Consider the following 22979-nt stretch of genomic DNA (forward strand, 5'->3'; position numbering starts at 1 on the left):
CTAGGAACCGGCCTCCTGTTCCTGGCCCAGCGCCTCCAGCAGGAGGCCCATGGGAGTTCTCTTCAGTCCAATACTCTCCAGCTTGTTCTCCAGCTTATTCTTCAGGCTGCGCAACCTCACCGATGCATGGAGCAAAACCACTGAGGGAGAGAGAGAGACAGAGAGAGAGATAGGGAGAATTATAAAAGTGACATTTATTCAGTGTTTATACTTTTTGTATGGATTCAATTAAAAGAAAAAAGAAATAGATAAAAACTGAAAATGCTCAGAAATAAAGGTCTAAAGAGTCCTCCTGGACAGAACACAAACCAGTAAACAAAAAAGTGTCCAGATCCTCCATTAGTTTATAAAACTCAAATTCGATCTTGAGACAAGCTGCAAGTAGGCCTACCATCACATGGAGAAGGAGCCACTGACCCATGAGCCTGGATCCTGTCTTTCCTTGTTTCTGTGTATATAATGGATTTGTCGAGTATACAGTAAGACTGGTCCTTGTGAACCACTAGCCCCAAATACTCTTTCAGTCTGTTTGCGAGTACTTTTGAAAGAATTTCATAACCAGTGCAAAGAAGGGCTACTGGTCTCCAGGTCTTTATCGTCATGAGGTCACCTTTCTTGGCAGCAGTATTAAAACTGTATACTGACAGGAAGCTGGTAGTGACCCACTGTGGAAACAGTCCAACAATACCTCCAACAAGTCCTTACCAGTCAAGTCCCAGAAATGTTTGTAAAACTCTACAGGTAGAACATTGATGCCAGGATGCCAGAACATTGATTCTGCAGTCAGCTGTTTGGGCAGCACAGTGGCCCAGTGGTTAGCACTGTTGTCTCACAGCAAGAAGGTCCTGGATTCAAACCTCAGGCTATCCCAGGTCCTTTCTGTGTGGACTTTGCATGTTCTCCCAGTGTCTGCGTAGGTTTCCATTGGGTGCTCGAGTCGCCTTCCACCATCAAAGACATGTGTGTTAGGGTTAAATACTCCTGTCTGTGGCCCTGACTGAGGTATGGCCAAAAGAACTGGAGTTGGTCCCCAGGCGCTGCACTGCGGCTGCCCACTGCTCCTAGCTCACTGGCTAGGATGGGTTAAATGCAGAGGATGAATTTCTACATCTCTATCTTCTATGGCCACGGTGGGATTGGAAAAAGATGAGTTGGGGCCGGAGGCACAAAAATCAAGCAATCCTGCCACCCTCCATTGTGAGAACCATCTATTGCCCCGCCAGAAAGCCAAAGTTGCCTGGTTGCAACAGTGATTTGCTGATGTGATCTCCCCCCTGCCAGGACGCAGAAAACTCATACAACACCGCAAAGTGGCATCGCTAGGTGTGACAGTGTGCTCACATCTGTACCAGCTGCCCAAACACAAAAAGAAAATTGTTCAGGCAGAAATAAAGGCTATGCTACAAATGGGAGTAATAGAGGAGTCTGGCAGCGACTGGTGTAGCCCCATCATCCTCATGCGTAAGTCCAATGGGTCTATAGGGTTCTATGTAGACAGAGTGAATGATGTGTCAAAGTTCAATGTCTATCCAATGCCGTGAGTCAATGAACTCCTGGACCGGCTCAGCCCTGCTTGCTTTTTCAGGACACTGGACGTGACCAAGGGCTACTGGAAGATTCCCTTGTCACCAGAGTCTAGGGGAAAAATGGCTTTCTATGCGCAGGACAGTTTGCAGCAGTTCGTGACACTTCTGTTTGGGCTGTTCGGGGTTCCAGCCACGTTTCAACGCCTAATGGACCGGGTGCTGCGGCCTGCATATGCTGCGGCCTACTTGGATGCTATTATCATCTACATGCAGCAGTTGGGGGTGGCATACGTGGCAGGTGGCGGCGGTGCTCGAATCCTTGAGACGGGCGGGGCTCACAGCCAACCCAAATATGTGTGTGGTTGGGCAGAGGGAGGTACGATATCTGCGGTACCACTTAGGCAGCGGGGTGGTGCGTCCCCAGGAAGATAAGACGGCAACGATGGCGGGCAGCCCAAATCCTGAGACAAAATAGAAGGTGAGGGCATTCCTGGGACTGGCTGGTTAGTACAGCGGGTTCATCCCCACCTTTTCACGGCTGACTAGTCCTCTGACCAACCTCACCCGTAAGGTGAAAGTTGAAAAAGGTGAAAATATTTTGCAGGTGAAGGCTCAAGTAGGCAAGTCGTTGGTTTAGAAGCTGACACGAGCTTAGTCAAAGTATCAAGCGAGATAGTCTCAAAAGCTGTAAGAACAGGGACTATCAGTGACTCACTGTATAGATATGAATTTGGTAAGACAGGATCTGCAGGAGTAGCTGGAGTTGAAGAACTTATTTCGTTCATGATCTCATCAACCTTATTGCAGAAAAAGTCTAGAAACTCATGGGCTGTGAATGGTGAGCAGCTCATAATAGACGGCTGCTTTTTAGTAAATGTTGCTACGGTGTCAAAGAGAAATCAGGGGTTATGTTCATTAATATTGATTAAGCGAGAGAGATAAGCTACTTTCGTAGCAGATAAAGCACACTTGTATTTAAAAAAACACTTGTGCCAAATATGCAGGTGCAAAATTCCAATTTTGATTTTCGTCATTTACATTCCAGTCTCCTGCAGGCCCGCTTAAGAGCACGTGTCTTGTCGTTAAACCAGGGTGTAGGCCTCTTTGGTCACCCAGCTCTGGTAGTGAGAGGTACAGCTGAATTGAGGAGATGTCTTTATGCATGCTCAATAATCCAGTTAAAGGAAATCACAGAAAGCTGAGTCAGTTCATCTGGACACAACGTTTACTGGGAGAAATGTTTCATCACTCATCTAATGCCCCTTTTCCACTACATGGTACCAGCTCAATTTGACTCGACTCGACTCGACTCGACTCACTTCTGTGTCGTTTTCCATTACCATAACCAGTCAGAGGTCTGCAGTTTTTTTGGAACTTCAACAAAGGTGGTACCAGAGAAGTGGCAACAGTTACCAAAATGCCGGTACTTCTCAGTAATGGAAAACGAAAAAGTCGAGTCGAGTCGAGTTACCATGTAGTGGAAAAGGGGCATAAGTTACCTCTTCAGTCTCAACTGACTGCAGGTGTCCCCACCCTTATAAACAATACAGTGACTGCAGGTACCTCCACCCTTATAAACAATACAGTGACTGCAGGTGTCCCCACCCTTATAAACGATACAGTGACTGCAGGTACCCCCACCCTTATAAACGATACAGTGACTGCAGGTACCCCCACCCTTATAAACGATACAGTGACTGCAGGTACCTCCACCCTTATAAATAATACAGCTGTATAATGACCGAACCAACGATGAGCTTTATATGCAAGTTGCCATGACCATTAACTAGCGTTACAAAGGCCATGTGTACTGTTCACATGTGTACTATTCACAGAGGGTTGGGGAAGTTGTGATCACAGGATCGTAAGATGGTGACGGCTGTACTGTTAGCCCCCTCCCGTGACAGAATTTTGTACCATAGATAATACTCAGGGGAAGCTACACCTAGGGTGTATAGTTTAGCTAAGATACTTAAACAAGATGTCCCATTATGGCCTGTTGTTAGTATGATTAACTCAGCGACCTACAACATCTCTAACTTTCTGGCATCTATTATTATTATTATTATTATTATTATTATTATCATTATCTGGCACCCCGTTGGTAGGCAGTAATGAACATCACGTTCAGAACATTATGGATTTTGTGGATAAGGTGAGGGATGTCATTATGCATGCTGGGAAAAAAAATGGGAGTTGGAGTTATAAAAGAAAAAAAAACTTCCTGTTTTGGATAACAGAAAGTGTTTGAATATTGTAAATATTTTGTTTTGCGTTTCCAGTCTCGTATCAGAAATGAAATGTTTAATTCTACTGTAATCAAGCTCAACGCTTAGATGTGGGAACGACTGTCTGTAAGCCCAGAGTGTGTGTGTGTGTGTGTTCCTGTCTTACTCAATATAGGCAGGGCTATCCCAAACAGGAACACAGCCACGCCCCCCAGCACGGACAGGAAGAGGCAGCTGACAAGCAGGATGGCCAGCAGGGCGATTGACGGGTGGTTTCTACGGAAGCGACGAATAGGAACCTGGTTCTCAGCTGCCCAGATGAAGCCCAGGAACAGAAGAGTGACCACTGTCGCCCCGACAAAGAGCTGGAAGGGCTGGAAATACCTGCAGAGAGACAGAGAGAGAGAGAGAGAGAGAGAGAGAGATGTTATTCATCCATCCATCCATCCATCCATTATCCGAACCGCTTATCCTGCTCTCAGGTTCGCAGGGATGCTGGAGCCTATCCCAGCTGTCATTGGGCAGCTGGCGGGGAGACAGCCGAGTCACCTGACCTACATGTCTTTGGACTGTGGGAGGAAACTGGAGCCCCCTGAGGAAACCCACGCAGACACGGGGAGAACATGCAAACTCCACACAGAGGACGACCCGGGACGACCCACCAAGGCTGGACTACCCCGGGGCTCGAACCCAGGACCTTCTTGCTGTGAGGCGACTGCGCTAACCACTGCGCCACCGTGCCGCCTGATGTTATTCATTCATTATGATAAATGTCATTAGAAGGCCTTCAGAGCTGCAAGTAAGGGTAAAAGAGGAGGAAAGATACCAACAGTACAAAATGAAAAGGATAAGAGAACACGGGCGTCCGGGTAGTGTAGCAGTCTCTTCTGTTGCCTACCAACACGGGGATCGCCCGTTCGAATCCCCGTGTTACCTCCGGCCTGGTCGGGTGTCCCTACAGACACAATTGGCCGTGTCTGTGGGTGGGAAGCCGGATGTGGGTATGTGTCCTGGTCACTGCACTAGCGCCTCCTCTGGTCAGTTGGGGCGCCTGTTCGGGGGGGGGGGGACTGGGAGAAATAGTGTGATCCTCCCACGCGCTACGTCCCCCTGGTGAAACTCCCCACTGTCAGGTGAAAAGAAGCGGCTGGCGACTCCACATGTATGGGAGGAGGCGTGGTAGTCTGCAGCCCTCCCCGGATCGGCAGAGGAGGTGGAGCAGAGAGTGGAACAGCTCGGAGGAGTGGGGTGGTTGGCTGGATACAATTGTCATGATGGCAGAACATCAGGTGTAACAGGTTAAAGAGGTTCAGAGAAGGTTGAGTCAGTTGATCTGGATACAACACTTATTGACAGATACGTTTCATCACTCATCTAAGTGGCCTCTCCAGTCTAAACCAGTGGTTCTCCAACTTCTTCTGTCATGCCCCCCTCTGGAAGAAGAACATTTTCATGCCCCCCACCCCAACAAAACGGTGATTAAAAAGGGCCAAGTTTGAAGTCCGCGGTGGTGTAGCGGTCTAAGATCGGCTTTGTGTCGATGCAGTTGCCCACTGGGGACCGGGGTTCGCGCCCCGGTCTCGTCAGATCCGACTATGGCCGGACTCGATGAAGCAGCAATCATTGGCTACGCTGTCTTCGGGAGGGGGGGGGCGGAGTCGGCTTGTGTTCTTCACGTGAATGCGTCTCTGGGTGTGTCGGAAAAAGCAGCGGTTCGGCCTGGAGTCGCCTTGTCACGGAAGTGGGGAGGCGTCTCCTTCCAGACTGCCGGCCGGAGAGATGCAGCTGGCGAACACATGCAGTACGAGGGTGGGTGTTTGAATTAAAATAGGGATCGATTGGCCACTAAATTGGGAGAAAAAAGGGAAAAATCAGAAATACATTTTTAGAAAAAGGGCCAAGTTTAACTTTATTTAAATAACATCAAGGTCATGAACATTCCTTTTACTTTTCTTTCAGTAATTTCTGTTGTGCAAATAACAAACCCAAGTTCCACTTCAACTTTATCAAACCTCTTTTTGCGACATTTGTCACTAGACTGCTCCATCAGTCTGTGTGCTTTTTCAAAAAGAGAGAAAAACAAGATTTAATCACTTTGCAAGAACAAGAACAATAAATTTCAATCCGTGCAGAAAAGAAAAGAAATGCAGGTATTTGGGAAAAACGATGAGCAAGTCAGTTTGTGAGAGCTCAAGTCTTACCACTGCATTAGTGCTGCAGTGAGCCTGTTTTGCACTGCACATCTTTTCAAAAGGGGGTTGCAGGCTTGATACCGCCACTCTCAGGTCATGCTCCATGTTGAGCTTAGACCTGCACTTTGTTTTAAGACAGGCAACAGCAGGAAAACCCATCTCACAGAGACAGGATGTGGTGAAGGGCAGCAGAATGCCCACAGCCCTCTGTCCTATGAGTAGGTACTCCCTCTCCACACCAAGCCAGAACTCACTCAGTGTCTGAGCTGTAAAGCTCCGCCTCATGGTGGAGTCACATGTCACCTCCATGAACTGGTCCTCTTCAGCAGAGCTGAACCAGCAGGAGCTGCCGCCTTGAATGGATCCGTCACCCAGTCATACCGAGCACTGTTGTTTGGGAAGTATTTCTGAAAGAATCCTCTCAGGGAAGAGATGTGCTCCTTAAGACATGAAATCACTGTGGCGGCTCCAGAATCACCGGTTTCAACAAATTCACCCAGATTCTCAAAGAAATCCGTATTTCCTTGATCAAGCTGCCCGCCCCACATCTCGAGCTTTCGAGTGAATGCACCGATCTTGTCTGCCAGGTGAGGAAGGTGCTTGTCTCTGCCTTGAAGCTGAAGATTTACTTCATTCAGCTTTCCAGGTATATATCGCTGAGACAGGCCAGTTTCATCCGAAATTGTTCATCACTAAACTAAACTTGCTTGCAACTTCATCATGCATATGCTCCTCCTCCAGAAACACCCGAATTTCCTCTCTGAGCTCGAAGACTCGCGACAACACTTTACGTCACGACAGCCACCTAGCCTCGCTGTGGAACAACACAGCTGAATGTTCAGCTCCCATCTCCTCACAAAGTGCAGAGAACAGCCGAGCTCTCAGGGGTCTTGTTTTGAGGAAATTGACCACGTTAACAATATTGGTCAAAACCTGGTTTAGGTCGGGGCTAATCTGTCTTGATGCTAGTGCTCCTCTGTGTATGACACAGTGCGTCCATTGCACATTTGGCGAGATCCTCTTGATTAGTGGCTGCAATCCCTTCGTTTTCCCTGCCATGGTCTGAGCAGCATCCGTGCAAACGCCCGCACAGTTCTCCCATTTCAGCCCATGTTGTGTCAGGTAACAGTCAAGAAGCCTGAAGAGCTCATCAGCTGTCGCTCTACTTGGGACGTACCTGCAAAACAGCAAGTCCTCACACAGTGACTCTGACGTCACAAAGCCAACATAAGCAATAACCAAGCAGTCTTTATTGCTGTCAGTAGCCTCGTCCACTTGTAAGGCCAAACGTTTGTGTTTCAGTTTTTCAACGAGTTGTTCTTCAAGGGTGGGGGGGGGGGCACGGTGGTGCAGTGGTTAGCGCGGTCGCCTCACAGCAAGAAGGTCTTGGGTTCGTGTCCCTGGTGCAGTCCAACCTTGGGGGTTGTCCTGAGTCAGCAGGAACGTTGCTTTGTAAAAGCTGCATCAGGCTGAACCCAGTCTGTCCTCCGCACATCCATCACTGTCTGGTCAGGATCGGCCGCCAAACAGGACCGGGACAGACTACAACGAACAGTTAGGTCTGCAGAGAAACTCATTGGTGCCAACCTGCCCTCCATTCACGACTTATACACCTCCAGACTCAACATCACTGCAGACTCATCACACCCTGGTCACAACCTGTTCACACTCCTCCCCTCTGGTAGGCGCTACAGAGCACTGTACCCCAAAATAACCAGATATAAAAACAGTTTCTTTCTGTGGGCTGTCATTCAAATGAACGCTTAACACTGTCAAATAAATCCCACCATGTTGTATATACTGTACTTTACATGTTGTATATACTGTACTGTGCATGTTGTATATACTGTACTGTGCATGTTGTATATACTGTACTGTGCATGTAGTACATACTGTACTGTGCATGTTGTATATACTGTACTGTGCATTGTAGGTATACTGGTACACTCTGTCATGTCCATCTACCTCAGGCATGTATGTAAGTAACCTGCTAACATGTATTTCAGCATCTCTGACATATTCTCTGCATCATTCACCTCATCACCTCTTATTTTACCTGTATAAGTCGGTCTTTGTGTATATATCTGAAGATTGTTGTGTTGTAGTGTTGTTATTCTATGTTAAATACACTGAGAGAGCCATGAAATCAGAGTCAAATTCCATGCATATGCAAACCTACATGGCCAGTATACATGGTTCTGATTCTGGTGAAAATAAGTTTGTTCTATTCTTTGTGCAGCTCAGTGTATCCAGCAAGGCACCGGCAGGGTTACAGGTTCAGTTTCCTCTGTAACTTAATGGGACATCAGCTGTTCAGTCCCTTGTTATCCTGCTGAAGTGTCCCTGAGCAAGGTGCTGAGTCCATATGGGGGTCTTCCTCTCCTCTGGCCTTGTGCTGTTGTTTGTTGTAGAGCAGACTTCTGTACTGAACTGTTTTGTGCAACTATACTATCTACTACTACTACTACTACTACTACTACTACTACTTTTGGCTGCTCCCGTTAGGGGGCGCCACAGCGGATCATCCCTTTCCATCTCTTCCTGTCCTCCGCATCTTCCTCTGTCACACCAGCCACCTGCATGTCCTCCCTCACCACATCCATAAACCTCCTCTTTGGCCTTCCTCTTCTCCTCTTCCCTGGCAGCTCCATATTCAGCATCCTTCTCCCAGTATACCCAGCATCTCTCCTCCACACATGTCCAAACCGTCTCCACCTTGCCTCTCTTGCTTTGTCTCCAAACCCTCCAACCTGAGCTGTCCCTCTAATATACTCGTTCCTAATCCTGTCCTTCTTCATCACTCCCAGTGAAAATCTTATCATCTTCAACTCTGCCACCTCCAGCTCCTCCTCCTGTCTTTTCATCAGTGCCACTGTCTCCAAACCATACAACATAGCTGGTCTCACTACCATGTTGTAAACCTTCCCTTTAACTCTTGCTGGTACCCTTCTGTCACACATCACTCCTGACACTCTTCTCCACCCACTCCACCCTGCCTGCACTCTCTTCTCCACCTCTCTCCTGCACTTTCTGTTACTTTGGACAGTTGACCCCAAGTATTTAAATTCATGTGCCTTCGTCACCTCTACTCCTTTCATCCTCACCATTCCACTGTCCTCCCTCTCATCACCCATACGTATTCCATATGTATTGTGCAACTATACTATGTGTTGTGTAAATTCAGTGTAGGTGTGTATTTGGGCCTAGTAGATATTATAAATGTGTATGCTGCTCTTCTGTGTGTTGCTTTTGTCACTTGTGTGCTTTTAATCCTGGCTGTGCAAGAAATTCCACATTTGGGAAAGTGACTGATTGACTGAATGTGTGTGTTCATATGTGATGCTGATAGTGAAGGATAAGCTATCTATATGTTCAAAGCTGGGAGAGAGAGAGAGAGAGAGAGAGAGAGAGAGAGAGAGAGAGAGGAGAGAGAGAGAGAGACAGAGGGAGAGAGGGAGAGAGGGGGGGAGAGAGAGAGAGAGGGAGAGAGAGGGAGAGGGAGAGAGAGGGGGGGAGGGGAGGGGAGAGAGAGAGGGGGGGGGAGAGAGAGAGAGAGAGAGAGAGAGAGAGAGAGAGAGAGAGAGAGAGAGAGAGAGAGAGGGAGAGAGAGGGGGGGGGGAGAGAGGGAGCGAGAGAGAGAGAGGGAGAGAGAGAGAGGGGGAGAGAGAGAGGGAGAGAGAGAGAGAGAGAGAGAGGGGGGGGGAGAGGGAGCGGGAGAGAGAGGGAGAGAGGGAGAGAGAGAGAGAGAGAGAGAGAGAGAGAGAGAGAGAGAGAGAGAGAGAGAGAGAGAGAGGCCACGTCAGATTGAAACTTACCCTACAACGAGCAGAAAGCCCAGTACACACATGAAGTAATTGGTCTGATAGTACAGCAAATTATTGATCATTCGATTATTCCATCGGTCTAAGTCACGAACATCTGGCGCGGCGAATCGGGCTGAACCCCGAATAAAATCGTCTAAGGCCCGGAGGGGTGGCGGCTGCACGTCTGCCATTTTCTCAAAGAATAACAAACTACATTTCCCGGCGCCCAATAAGAAGAAGAGGAGGTGGGCGGGTCCTTTGGACGCCGGGAAATGTAGTTTATTTCCGGTTCGTCCCACTGTTAGGCGCTCACTCTGCAAAAAGAAAAAGAAAAGAAAAAGAAAAGAAAAGGAAGAACAACGATTCATGACCAGAGAAGCCAATTTAATAAGAATAAAAAGGCTTTAGTGACGCTTTACGAGACGTGGCTGAAACCCAATTAATTCCGGACGTTCCATTGAACAGAGCTCTTATTTTGACAGGAAGCTGCTGCTGCCTGGTGGCGTTTGTTTCCGGTGGCACTATCTCCAAGGAATTGTGAATGTATAGCTCTCCGTCTTTACTATTTATGTCTAATATAATGACGTCCATCCACGCCACCTCCCCGTTGTGGTGGGCAGGGAGACTCTCGGCAGGTCACCACAAACCAGCCATACAATTCAGTCTCAACACGTCTGTCTTTAGACTGTGGAAGACAGAATGCTGTGGGGGAGACTAGGCAGTATTAGTATACCTTGGTAGAAGTAGTGCAGTTTTAGTAGTGTAAATTACGAATAAGACACGTTAGCCCCTAGTTAACGGGTCCGACCCTTTAGCCGAGCGGTTAGTGATGTCGCCTTGTGGTGCAGTACACCAGTATCGAATCCCGCACCGGGCAAGAAACTAACCGGTTACATCTCAAATGGAAAAAACACACCCATGTTCTATAATTACCATGTAAAAGGCAGAAAAGATGGATCCCTTTTCACAAAAGTATCCAACTAAAGATGATAATGTGAACATGCTGTTAATATGTGATTCCAAGTAAAGAATACAAAAAAGAAAAGCGTCATAGACAAAAAACAAAAACAGCTGTAAAAACTGGAGGAAAAACGGGATACTTTAAAATTGAAGAATTCTTCTCGCCCGCCGAGACTCGACGTTTATTTTGAAAGCGGGAGGAAGAGGGCTTTTTTTGCCGCTTCCCGGTTCCGTATCCGGGCGGGCGGCGGCGTGAGCGCGCCCGCGCGGCCCCGCGGCACTAGGTGACAGCTCAGATGTGTCCACGTCAACACTGAGCGGAGCCGCGATGGATCCCGCATCTCTGGTAAGCCCCGGCGGCCGGAGCCGCGTCGTTTCTCGGCGCTTTTCAAGGCACGGCGGAGACAAAGACTCGAAACCGGAGCGTTCTGGTTTCGCTGCTCGTCCCCCGTCGGCGCGACGGTTAAATTCGCCTGCCGTTTGTTGCGTTACGGCAAATCTGTGGTCTGTGCGGCTCGCCGTCTGCGGTCGGCGGACCGCTTAAATGGAGGACTTTCCCGTTTATTTCCCGCGTTTTCAGCCGTGTGTGTGCGCGTGTGAGACGAGACCGGCGTGCTTATGACGGGCAGGCTTCATAACGTGACATAGGACCACCCGGGGGGAGGCAAGGCTCCTCTGCTCGCCAGCTGACACGGGCTGCTTTTATAAATAGTCCGGGTTGGACCGCTTTCGCGTGGTAACTTGGTTGTAACGGTGCGTGGTTCGGCCAGGCAGCGGCTGCTGGGTCGCGTCGGGTGGTGTTCTGGTCGGGCTGAAGTTGGGCGACCGGATTCCGAAGGCCCGTCTCGTCTCCCGTGTGGTGAAACGGGTCGACGTGTAGCGCCGAGTTGGTGCCACGTCCTCCGTTCCGACTCCCTCCCGAGGCTGCGCACCATTTTATCCTACACGCTCTCTCTCTCCCCCTCTCTCTCTCTCGCTCTCTCTCTCTCTCTCTCTCTTGCTCTCTCTCGTTATTATCCCGTCTCTCTTATACTTCTTTATATTATACTCTTCTCTCTTTCCTCTCTCGCTCTCACCTTGACTCCACGTTTGCCTTTTACGTTCCATTTCTTTCAAACTCTCTTAAGTCCTTTCTGTCCTCTCTCGCTTTCTCCCCCCCCCCCCTCTCTCTCGTTATTATCCCGTCTCTTATACTTCTTTATATTATACTGTTCTCTCTTTCCTCTCTCGCTCTCACCTTGACTCCACGTTTGCCTTTTATGTTCCATTTCTTTCAAACTCTCTTAACTCCTTTCTGTCCTCGCTCTCTCTCTCTCGCGCTCTCTCTCTCTCTCTCTCTCTCTCTCTCTCTCTCTCTCTCTCTCTCCCTCCCCGTCTCTCTCTCTCTCGCTCTCTCTCCTCTCTCGTTATTATCCCGTCTCTGTTATACTTCTTTATATTATACTCTTCTCTCTTTTCTCTCTCTCTCTCTCTCTCTCTCTCTCTCTCTCTCGTTATTATCCCGTCTCTGTTATACTTCTTTATATTATACTCTTCTCTCTCTCTCTCTCTCTCTCTCTCTCTCTCTCTCTCTCTCGTTATTATCCCGTCTCTTATACTTCTTTATATTATACTCTTCTCTCTTTCCTCTCTCGCTCTCACCTTGACTCCACGTTTGCCTTTTACGTTCCATTCCTGTCTAACTCTCTAACTCCTTTCTGTCCTCTCTCTCTCTCTCTCTCTCTCTCTCTCTCTCTCTCTCTCTCTCTCTCTCTCTCTGTCTCTCTCTCTCTCTCTCTCTCTCGCTTTCTCTCTCTCTCTCTCTCTCTCTCTCTCTCTCTCTCTCTCTCTCTCTCTCTATTATTCCATCTGTTTTTTTATACTTTTTTTATATTATACTCTTACTCTAGTCATCTCTGTTGCTCTCACCTTGACTCCACTTTTACCTTTACGTTCCATTCCCGTCTAACTCTCTTAACTCCTTTCTGTCCTCTCTCTCTCTCTCTCTCTCTCTCTCTCTCTCTCTCTCTCTCTCTCTCTCTCTCTCTCTCTCTCTCTCTATTATTCCATCTCTGTTTTTTTTAGACTTTTTTTATATTATACTCTTACTCTAGTCATCTCTCTTGCTCTCACTTTGACTCCACTTTTACCTTTTACGTTCCATTCCCGTCTAACTCTCTTAACTCCTTTCTGTCCTCTCTCTCTCTCTCTCTCTCTCTCTCTCTCTCTCTCTCTCTCTCTCTCTCTCTCTCTCTCTATTATTCCATCTCTGTTTTTTATACTTTTTTAGATTATACTCTTTCTCTATTTTCTCTCTTGCTCTCCCCTTGACTCCACTTTACCTTTTATGTTCCATTCCTGTGTCTCGTAACTCCTTTCTGTGCATTTTCTCTTCTTTCTCACCCTTTCAGTCTCTCTGTAGTCTTTTTTCACCCTCCTCTTTTCTGCCTATCTCTCAGTTCCTTGCCCCCTCCTCTCTCCTGGTGTCTCCATTCTACAGGTGTCATTCGAATCAGAGTTCCCGCGCAGCACTAGTCAGCAGAATGTAAAAAAAAATGCCTTTTTAAAGTCCATTCACTGAAATAAACCCAGGGTCTGCTGATTGCCCAAGTGGACTGTCCATCAGTGTTTTTCTGAGCTGATGGGTGATGTATAGGTGTTATGGATACTCAGAGGCAAACACAATGCAGGGAGAGACTTAACTTCAACAAGGCCTGTGTAGCAGGAGCCTACTGGATTTGCGTAATAAGTGCCGTTCTAGGTCATTTCAAATAACCGTTCCTAAATTGATCTCTAAATGGATAAATAGATTTCCCAAGTCAGTGAGATCAGTCTGTTCTGGTTTTTATTGACTTGCTGCATTTGGTAAAACCTCCCAGCGCTCTCCTGGGGGCGTGTTATGTTCTGTTTCCATAGGGGAGTTACTATTTCACTAACCTGGTTTAGACAGAGGCTCCACCTTGTCCCCACTCTTCCATTCAGAGACACCCGCCGTGCTGTTTCCATGACGGAGGTCTACAGTTAACCCTAACCCTAAATCTAGTCTTAATCTCCACTCTCCACGAACATCCATAGTGTTCAGTGGGAGGCGTTCTGGGTGTTTCTCAATAAGTGTACTTGTCTGAGCGTGTGTCCGTGTGTCCTCGTTTTATGGTGAAACTTCATTGGTCCATTAGCACAAGTTCACATTTAGTGAAAGAACACTTCATATGATGTGTTCTTGATCTGCTAACTTTAACATGGAGGACACATTGGTTGATGGCTTGGCAGACTTTAGATACTGCAACTTTAGATACAGCAATTGCCACAATTATGTCATTGTCATTTTTTTTTTTTGATGTAAAATTCACTTGTGGCGAGAAATCGCCAGTGTGGATTTAAAATGTTTCCCTTTTTGGAAAAGAGATGCCAATTTGAAGATTTGCTCTAAATTTTTTGGGGCCCTGCTGGAAGGGTGTATTGCTCAACACCAGCAGGTCCCTCTCATCTCAAACTACACTGACTTTTCTATGTGCTGCTATTTTGTGGGTTTGTTCTCCCAAGTTCAACTTGTCAAGTATGTAGTCCTTAAGAACGTGGGTTCGTAATTGGAGCACTTGGCACTAAGATTGCACGGTATATCATTTCAGCATCGTCATCACGATATGCGCATGCACAATAGTCACATCACAGGACGTGCGATGTGAAGTAAGGCAAATTAACTCAAAAAACCTCATGCTACAACTTTTTGCTGCTTGGTACAAAAGGAAAACTTGCACTGTTCTCGTTTTCCATGATAAGAGAAGTCTGTCTGATATAACATGATTTACTCTGATTTAAGGGTTCTTGGATATATACAGTTGGTTGCTAGTTATGCATATCTGCCGAACCAGCAGATATGCAGGTTCGGCAGGCACAGCGAACCACCAGTCATAATCGTCCTTGATCAGAGGTGGCAAATCCAGCTCCAGAAAGTAAACATCCTAACCATGTATTTGCTGCACCCATGTGCTAAACCAATTGATTCTAGTCAACCCCACTCTTCAGCTTGATAGGGTAATGAAATCAGCTGATTTAGCACACGGTGGAAGAAGTACATGGTTCGGATTTGTACTTTCTAGACCTGGCTTTGCCATCTCTGTCCTTGATCAGTTTATCACATAACCAAAGCAGGCTTTGCTCGTCATCAACCACAACCTGAAAATGAGCAAGGGGACAGGAGAAAAACACTGACGAGGATGATTTAGCTGCAAAAAGAAAAGCAATGCCAGCTGTATGGTGTTTTAAAATTTCAAATCTTTAAGTCCAGGTGGGTTTTTTTTTCTTTTTCTTCTCTCGTTCATTGTTGTTTTTATTTAGGTGAAGTGCAGACTACATATTGTGAATTTTGGACCTTGCATATTTTGGAGCATTTATTTCCAACCTGTATAAGGATGCACATTGTCTGCTGTTGATCCTTCTCTGCCTGCTGTGCACCGGGCACGCACAGAAGTTTTCAGCTGTCATGGCCACATATTTACACACTAGTCTTCAACAAAAAACCAAAATCTCTACAATTCAGCTTTTTTATTATTTTTATATTATGTGCAGATGCACTCCCCTACAAAATCACACCGATCATTCTAGAATACTTAATTCTTTCCAAATAGAGCTATTCACATCATCTGGGGAACATTCCTGTATTTCGTCATAGTACAATATATATTGCAGAAAAAAAATATTGCAATGTGAGTTTTTTTTTTTTTTTCAATATCGTGCAGCCCTACTTGGCACTGAGTAAAACTGTCAGACCTGCACCTGCTGTCAGCCTACAACAGATCTCGTTGACTGAGTGGATGGATGAGGCGGAGTTTCTGGTCAATCTGGGTTGTTGAATTAGTGACCACCTTTTCTGAGGACCAGTGAAATCACAGTTAGAGTCTTAATGGTCAATTCTGTAAGACTTTCAGAGAGAGAGAGAATATTTGGTTTTTTTTACCCCCCCCCCTTTTTTCCTCCCCAATTGTATCCGGCCAATTACCCCACTTTTTCCAAGCTATCCTGGTCGCTGCTCCACCCCCTCTGCCGATCCGGGGAGGGCTGCAGACTACCACATGCCTCCTCCAATATATATGGAGTCTCCAGCCGCTTCTTTTCACCTGACAGTAAAGAGTTTCACCAGAGGAACATAGCGTGTGGGAGGATCACGCTATTCCCCCCAGTTCCCCCCCCCACCCCCGAACAGGCACCCCGACCGACCAGAGGAGGCACTAGTGCAGCAACCAGGACACATACCCACATCCGGCTTCCCACCCGCAGACACAGCCAATTGTGTCTGCAGGGATGCCCGACCAAGCCGGTGGCAACGCAGGTTCAAACCAGCGATCCTTGTATTGGTAGGCAACGGAATAGGCCGCTATGCTACCCGGATGCCCAGAATTTTCTTTTTATATACTTTTAATTTCTGAAAAAAAGAAGGCTTTTGGGTAAAGTTAGATTTTAGAACCAGCGTCCATTGTTTCTATCAGTAAAGCTGACCCATGCAAGAGGAGTTTGGGGGGATGGGTGGTGGTAGGAGAAACTGGCTTGTATGTCAGATGTCACTGGTTAGAAACACACACCCATCCAGTCTATCTGTGACTTTTTGTGTGCTGTGAGGAGCCCTGGGGTCAGGGATGGTCCAGGGTCATGTGATGCTGTCGGGGTCTTTGTAGTATCAATGTCACTGTTTTATTTCTGTTCTGTCGGTAAGAATGTTGTCCAGCCGGTTCTGTGGGTCCCTGAGTGGTGCCGAGTTTAAAGTCTTAATTGCTGGAAAAATACTCAAGACTTCATTAAATCAATCACTCCTTTCTGTATTTGTAGCACTTTTTGGCTGGGCCAGCCCTACAGATGCGAATGTCAGTGACTTAAATGAGTGATCGGTTTGACACGATTGGGCCATTGGATCAGGAGACCAACAACATGACTGAAGTTACACGATTGGTCGGCCGAGCACCAAGAGGCATGAGGGAGAGCGCACAGTTAAAGTACCCCACATAACGGATCACTTTAACAAAACACTCGCTGGCAAATTCACAAAAGAATTGCGTGGCTTTTGCGGCCGCTAAACCTGCACAGATAACACAAAAAGAAACCGTGTAATTCTAAAAGCCCCCGCAAAAGGTGAAATGCACCACTAAATTGGGAGAAATCAGAAATAAATTTATCTAAAAAAAAAAAACCTCAGATTTTCCCTGATATTAACCCCGTCTGTGACAGGGGGTCACCAAGCTACTGCGTTGCTGATTCATATGTTTTAGTTTTGCCCATCTCTTTGTAACTATTGGTCTAATATTTCTGAAATGTTATCAGGAGTACTTCAGGTGCCCTTTATCCAGTTGCATTAACAGTACTCTTGGGGGTAATACTGGATACAGTGGTCCTGCCAAAAATTAAAGCAGACCTTGCGGCCTTCTAGACCCTATTGGCTAGAAGGCTGATATTACTTCATCGGAAGTCATCCTCTTCTCCATCCCATGAGGCTTGGATCAGAGATATTCTACATTTTAGTAAATTAGAAAAGATCAAATATACACTATGTGGGTCTACAGCTACATTTTTCAAAATACAACAACCCCTATTTGACCATATAGAGACATTGCAGTTCCAGTGTACCTCAGTGAAGCTGGCTGTTGGTTATTACTTTTCCTTGTTATTTTGCTCCTTTGATTACTCCAGACTAATCTGTCGCAATTAGTACTCAGCAGTACTTATGTTGCAATTTACCATGAACATTGTGTTTTTCGTATTTTTTTAAATAATTATTTGTTAGTCTTTGCGGGGGGTATATATATTTTTTCTTTTATTACACACAATTCTTTTTTGACCCCCCCCCCCCAAATTGTCAATTGTACCCGTCCAATTACCCCACTCTTCCGAGCCGTCCTGGTCTCTGCTCCCCCCCCCCTTTGCCAATCTGGGGAGGGCTGCAGACTATCACATGCCTCCTTCGGTACATGTGGAGTCGCCAGCCGCTTCTTTTCACCTGACTGAGGAGTTTCACCAGGGGGACGTAGTGCGTAGGAGGATCATGTTATCCCCCTCCCAGTTCCCCCGAACAGGCGCCCCAACCAACTAGAGGAGGTGCTAGTGCAGCGACCAGGACACATGCCTACATCTAGCTTCCTCACCCGCAGACACGGCCAATTGTGTCTGTAGGGACGCCCGACCAAGCTGGAGGTAACACGGGGATTCGAACCAGAGAGCCCCGTGTTGGTAGGCAATGGAATAGACCGCTATGCTACCCGGATGCCCCTACAATTTTTCGATATGTTTGCATGTATTTTTCCAACTGCTGTTTTTGCCGTATACATGATGTTTATATGCCATTGTTTTGTTTCTTTTTGTTTTTGTTTTAAATGTTAACAAACATTAATAAAAAGAGTTTGGGGGAAAAATGTTAAGTTACTTGTTTGAGAATAATTGGACGTCTCATTTGGAATCCAAAATCTTCATCTAACTACAAAACTACAGATGTACCAGAGTTCCAGAGTTGCCATGACCTGTCGTTCTACTTCCTGTGTATCCTCTCTGGCTGTTCCTCATTGATGAATCCTGGGGAGGGAAGGGCGGGGCATTTTTTTCTCTGTCCATAGACCTTTTCCTTTCCCCCCCCTCCTTCCTTTTCTTCATCATCACCGCCCTCATTTTCGTTATCATTGCTATAATTTGTTGCGGTCGTCATGGCAATTGGAGGCCGATGTCTGGGTGGCCCGGTCCAAGTTCTGTGATACACTCTGACTGTGAATCTATGAGAGTCAGTGCATAACAGAACTTTGACCTGGTTCTTGCAAGTCAGCATGGCGATGGACACATAGACAGATGGATGGGTGAATGAAGGAATGAATAGCGTGTCAGAGAGATGGATGAGTATTATGCAGTGACCGGGCCAGAACACCATACCTCTGCTCAGACCAGTGACATCTGTGTCATAATGGGAGAGGCATCTTGGTATCATGAAGGAGTTGTTGAGTTACTTCCAAAACAGACAGCCGTGATCCGGTGAAAGGTTTGAATCTGATCTGTCTGTCTGTGTTTCAGGAGCCCAGCTTGTACACGGTGAAAGCCGTTTTCATTCTTGACAATGATGGCAACAGACTTCTGGCAAAGGTAGGCATCTCAGTTGTGAGTCAATATCCCATCATGTTTGTCTCTTTGCCAAAGAGCCTCACCATACCGGGAATGTACACATTTTGGCTTGAGAATTGAGCCCCCAACCCTAGTAGTTTTACTGCCTTGCTCTGCACATTGACTTATGCAGAACCTCATAAGCCACATATCTGGGTTTTGTGTGTTTAAGGACTTGGCTGCGGTGCTGGTTAGAAAATATTCCTGACAAACTGGCGCTTAAGCAGTCTTTAGTTTTTTCCTCAGTGTCACGTGTTGTTACGTCTCTGGCAGTACCGTCATTTACATGTAGCAACTGAAGATGTTCAAATATGCAGATGACTTGTTTAAGTTCCTCAGTGAGGATGACAGTCTGCTATACTTTTTATAGCTTGCAATCAGTTTCTCCCCCATAAAAGATATCAAAGCGGATGTCCAGGTGGCATAGCGGTCTATTTTGTTGCCTACCAACATGGAGATCGCTGGTTCGAATCCCCATGTTACAGACAGACACAATGGACCGTGTCTGTGGGTGGGAAGCCAGATGCAGCTGTGTGTCCTGGTCGCTGCACTAGCGCCTCCTCTGGTCGGTCAGGGCGCCTGTTCAGCGGGGAGGGGGAACTGGGGGGAATAGCTTGATCCTCCCACGTGCTACATCCCCCTGGTGAAACTCCTCCCTGTCAGGTGAAAAGAAGCGGCTGGTGACTCCACATGTATCGGCGGAGACATGTGGTAGCCTGCAGCCTTCCCCGGATCAGCAGAGGGGTGGAGCAGCGACCGGGACGGCTCGGAAGAGTGGAGTAATTGGCTGAACACAATTGGGGAGAAAAAAGGGAGGGGAAGGAAAGATTTTAAAGACCTTTCATCATAAAATCTGAATGTAAGTATAATTTATAGAATAAATGTCCCTCACGGAGGTTGTTTTAGAGATGGATGAACAGAGTCCACGCTTGTTCCTGCCCGCCATCCCGAGTCTCATTTGTGCCTCTAGTTTGTCCGTCCATTCATCCATCCATCATGTCTGTCCTCTCTTCCATCTGTTTCAGTACTATGACCCTGAGCTCTACCCCTCCATGAAAGAACAGAAGAACTTTGAGAGGAACGTTTTCAACAAGACACACAAAGCAGACAGTAAGTCAGACTCACACTCTGTTCTGTGCCATTTTGTGTGTGTGTGTGAGAGAGTGAGTGAGTGATCATGAGCTGAGGCAATATCTTTTTTTTCTACCAACACTTTCAGAGCCAACACCCTGTTGTCACACACGCCAAGAAATATGACCTTCTATAGTCTGCTAGCCCGGAGTTGACTTTAAAGGGAAATTCCGTGGTTTTTCAACCTGGGTCATATTTTCATAGTTTTTTCCATCATACATATCAGTTATGATGTCATTTCTTTTTACTCACCGACTTCATTTTTTAGATTTTGGACACGGGACCACCGCTTGACTCGGCTTTACAACGGTGCTTTATAGGACAAGTGAACAGGAGTTTTAAACCTGTACTTTAAACAACACCTCCCCCCTAGTGTCTCGGTCAGACTGTGTCCACGATTGTCTCTTGATGCATGCTCAATAATCCAGTTAAGGAAATCCAAGAAAGGTGAAACAGTTCATCTGGACACAACATTTAGTAGGAGAAACGTTTCTTCATCATCATCATCATCTTATGCCCCTTTTCCACTACATGGTAGCGGCTCAACTCGACTCGACTTTTTCGTTTCCCATTACTGGAAAGTACCGGCATTTTGGTAACTGTTACCACTTTTCTGGTACCATCTTTGTCGAGGTTCCAAAAAAACTGGAGCAGGTACCAAAATCAATGCAGACCAGTTACACTGAGGGGTACTGTTACGGTGATGGAAAACGACACTCTGCGAGTCCAGTTGAGTTGAGCCGGTACCATGTTGTGGAAAAGGGGCACAAGTGACCTCTTCAGTCTCAACTGACTGCAGGTATCCCAACCCTTAAAGAACAATACAGCGGCATAACGACCAAAACCGGTGATCTAACACCAGCTTCATGATCAAATTGACGTCACCATGAATTACAATGGCCATGTGTACTATCCACAGAGGACTGGGGAATAGCTGCAATCACGGCATTGAAAGATGGCGATAGAGAGGAGGAAAAGAGGGGATGACCATCCCTGAACTGAGGAGGGCGATAAGAGTACATTTATCACCATCCTTTGCATTGGGGAATAGATGTAATCTGCGAATAGTACACATGGCCATTGTAACCGTAGTTAATGGTCACACCATATTTGCATATGAGACTGGTTGTTGGTTTTGGTCATTATGCCGCTGTATTGTTTATGAGGGTGGGGTACCTGCAGTCACTGTATTGTTTATAAAGGTGGGAACACCTGCAGTCATTGTATTGTTTATAAGGGTGGGAACACCTGCAGTCACTATTGTTTATAAAGGTGGGAACACCTGCAGTCATTGTATTGTTTATAAGGGTGGGTACCCCTGCAGTCACTATTGTTTATAAGGGTGGGGACACCTGCAGTCACTGTATTGTCTATAAGGGTGGAGATACCTGCAGTCACTGTATTGTTTATAAGGGTGGGGACACCTGCAATCAGTTGGGACTGAAGAGGTCACTTAGGGTCCTGACACACCAGGCTGATGGTTGGCCAATGTCGGGCCGTTGGTGAGCGTCTTTGACCCTAGTTTTGCAGTGTGTCCCGCACCGTTGGCACTAGTCGGACCCCTGTCGGCAGCTTTTCAGCCAGTTCAGCGTGGTGAAGCTTAGATGAGTGATGACACGTTTCTCTCAATACGTGACCAGATGAACTGATTCAACTTTCTGGGTGTCCATGACTCTCCATCATCTATGACTTCTCTGTGGTGCTGGCCGACTAGTTTATGTATGGTTACTACTACCTACCTATGGTAAGGAGAGGCTGCTCATTCCTGCAAAGTGAACCAGGAAGTAGGTAAGCAATGTCATCCACCGTTGATCATACTGGGTATTTCACATCATGACTTTAAACTATAATATTGGTTTTCACTTCCAAATACCCGGTTTAGATAATTAGGTTTAATTAGACTCGTTAAAACATGTCCGACACTCCTGCTCAGTTGTCCCATAAGACACTGCTGTAAAGCTGGGTCCAGTGGTGGTCCCGTGTTCAACATCTGCAAAATGAAGCTGGTGAGTAAAATGATATTTGATATAAAATTATGTCTGATAACTGATATATATGATAGAAAAGAGGAAAACAAGACCTAGGTTGTAAAAAAATATTGAAAAGTAAAACAACTGAATTATCCTTTAGAATGAGCCCTGTTTGCACAGTGGGGCTAAACTGGGTTAGCTGAGTCTGCTCTGCGGCCTGGGTCTCCATCGGGACTGTTAGCTGATGGTTTGATTGAAAACCAGTCTGGTTCCATGGTGTCAAGATTCAGAAGGAAGCAGTTCATTAAATGACTAACCAGAAAACTCGATACGATCCAGTTTAGACCATTCTGTTCATGAAACAAGTGGTGAAAACTCCTTTTCTGAGTAAAAATCACCCGTGTCCATAGTCTCTTTGAATGTTGAATCTTTATTTAGAACTTGGAAATTATCTTAAAGCAGATCACTCTGAAGACAATATCCCTAAAAACATCTGAATATTTCACTTCTCTGAAAGCTTTTTCCCCTTCACTTTTCATTCTTCCATTTTAAGCTAATACCAACTTTAATGATTCGGTGTTACGTGGTGGACTTCTTGCTTTGTGGTGTTAAATGAGACTGTGGCGCCTCTGTCCTTTAGACCAGAAGGAGGTCCCAGATGTTAATTCTCTCTTTCTCTCCCTCTTCTTTTCCCCCCTCCTGTCCATCTTGGTCTTCTTCTTTTCCTTTTTCACGAGTCTCTCTCTCTCTGTCTCTCTCTAGATGAGATAGCCTTCCTGGAGGGAATGACCATCGTGTACAAGAGCAGTATCGATATCTTCTTCTACGTGGTTGGCAGTGTGCAGGAGAACGAGGTGAGCCGAGTCTCCTTTGAAACCTCCACACAAACAAAAATCGAATAAAGTTCTGAAGTCTTGTTTCTCAGTGAATATTAAGGTTGGAGAGTCTCTACTGCCAGTAGGTGTTACTGGGACTGTGGCTGTTTGTGTGTGTCTGCATTGCAGTGGTCAGGCAACATTGACCTGAACAGGATCACCACGTAGGAGCCGGCTGGTTAAACTAA

General features: G+C 46.4%; 2 protein-coding genes across 2 annotated transcripts in view; one reads left to right on the forward strand and one right to left on the reverse strand.

Annotated features, from left to right (window-relative positions):
- On the reverse strand, window positions 1–9940 carry praf2 (PRA1 domain family, member 2). The gene is made up of 3 exons (XM_056288619.1): window positions 9762–9940; window positions 3921–4138; window positions 1–140 (listed from the first exon to the last, which is right to left on the reverse strand). The coding sequence occupies exons 1-3, from the start codon at window positions 9938–9940 to the stop codon at window positions 1–3; spliced, it is 537 nt and encodes a 178-aa protein (XP_056144594.1).
- A 1003-nt stretch (window positions 9941–10943) lies between these two features.
- Window positions 10944–22979, forward strand: part of copz2 (COPI coat complex subunit zeta 2) — a 29431-nt gene continuing 17395 nt past the window's right edge. Inside the window, exons 1-4 of the mRNA XM_056287634.1 lie at window positions 10944–11055; window positions 18729–18797; window positions 19841–19925; window positions 22679–22770. Of these exons, the coding sequence (XP_056143609.1) occupies window positions 11038–11055; window positions 18729–18797; window positions 19841–19925; window positions 22679–22770 (264 nt within the window). The 5' untranslated portion in view covers window positions 10944–11037. The remainder of the gene's footprint in view (window positions 11056–18728; window positions 18798–19840; window positions 19926–22678; window positions 22771–22979) is intronic.

This window comes from Lampris incognitus, chromosome 10, assembly GCF_029633865.1.
Source record: "Lampris incognitus isolate fLamInc1 chromosome 10, fLamInc1.hap2, whole genome shotgun sequence".
In the NCBI taxonomy this organism is placed as follows: domain Eukaryota; kingdom Metazoa; phylum Chordata; class Actinopteri; order Lampriformes; family Lampridae; genus Lampris; species Lampris incognitus.

What these genes read in the sequence shown, in the direction of transcription:
- praf2 (XM_056288619.1), bottom strand. Translation starts at nt 9,940, where the DNA reads ATGGCAGACGTGCAGCCGCCACCCCTCCGGGCCTTAGACGATTTTATT. An exon ending in GGCTTTCTGCTCGTTGTAGG is followed by an intron (nt 4,139 to 9,761) that starts GTAAGTTTCAAT and finishes GTCTCTCTGCAG; the next exon opens with GTATTTCCAGCCCTTCCAGC. An exon ending in GATAGCCCTGCCTATATTGA is followed by an intron (nt 141 to 3,920) that starts GTAAGACAGGAA and finishes TCTCTCCCTCAG; the next exon opens with TGGTTTTGCTCCATGCATCG.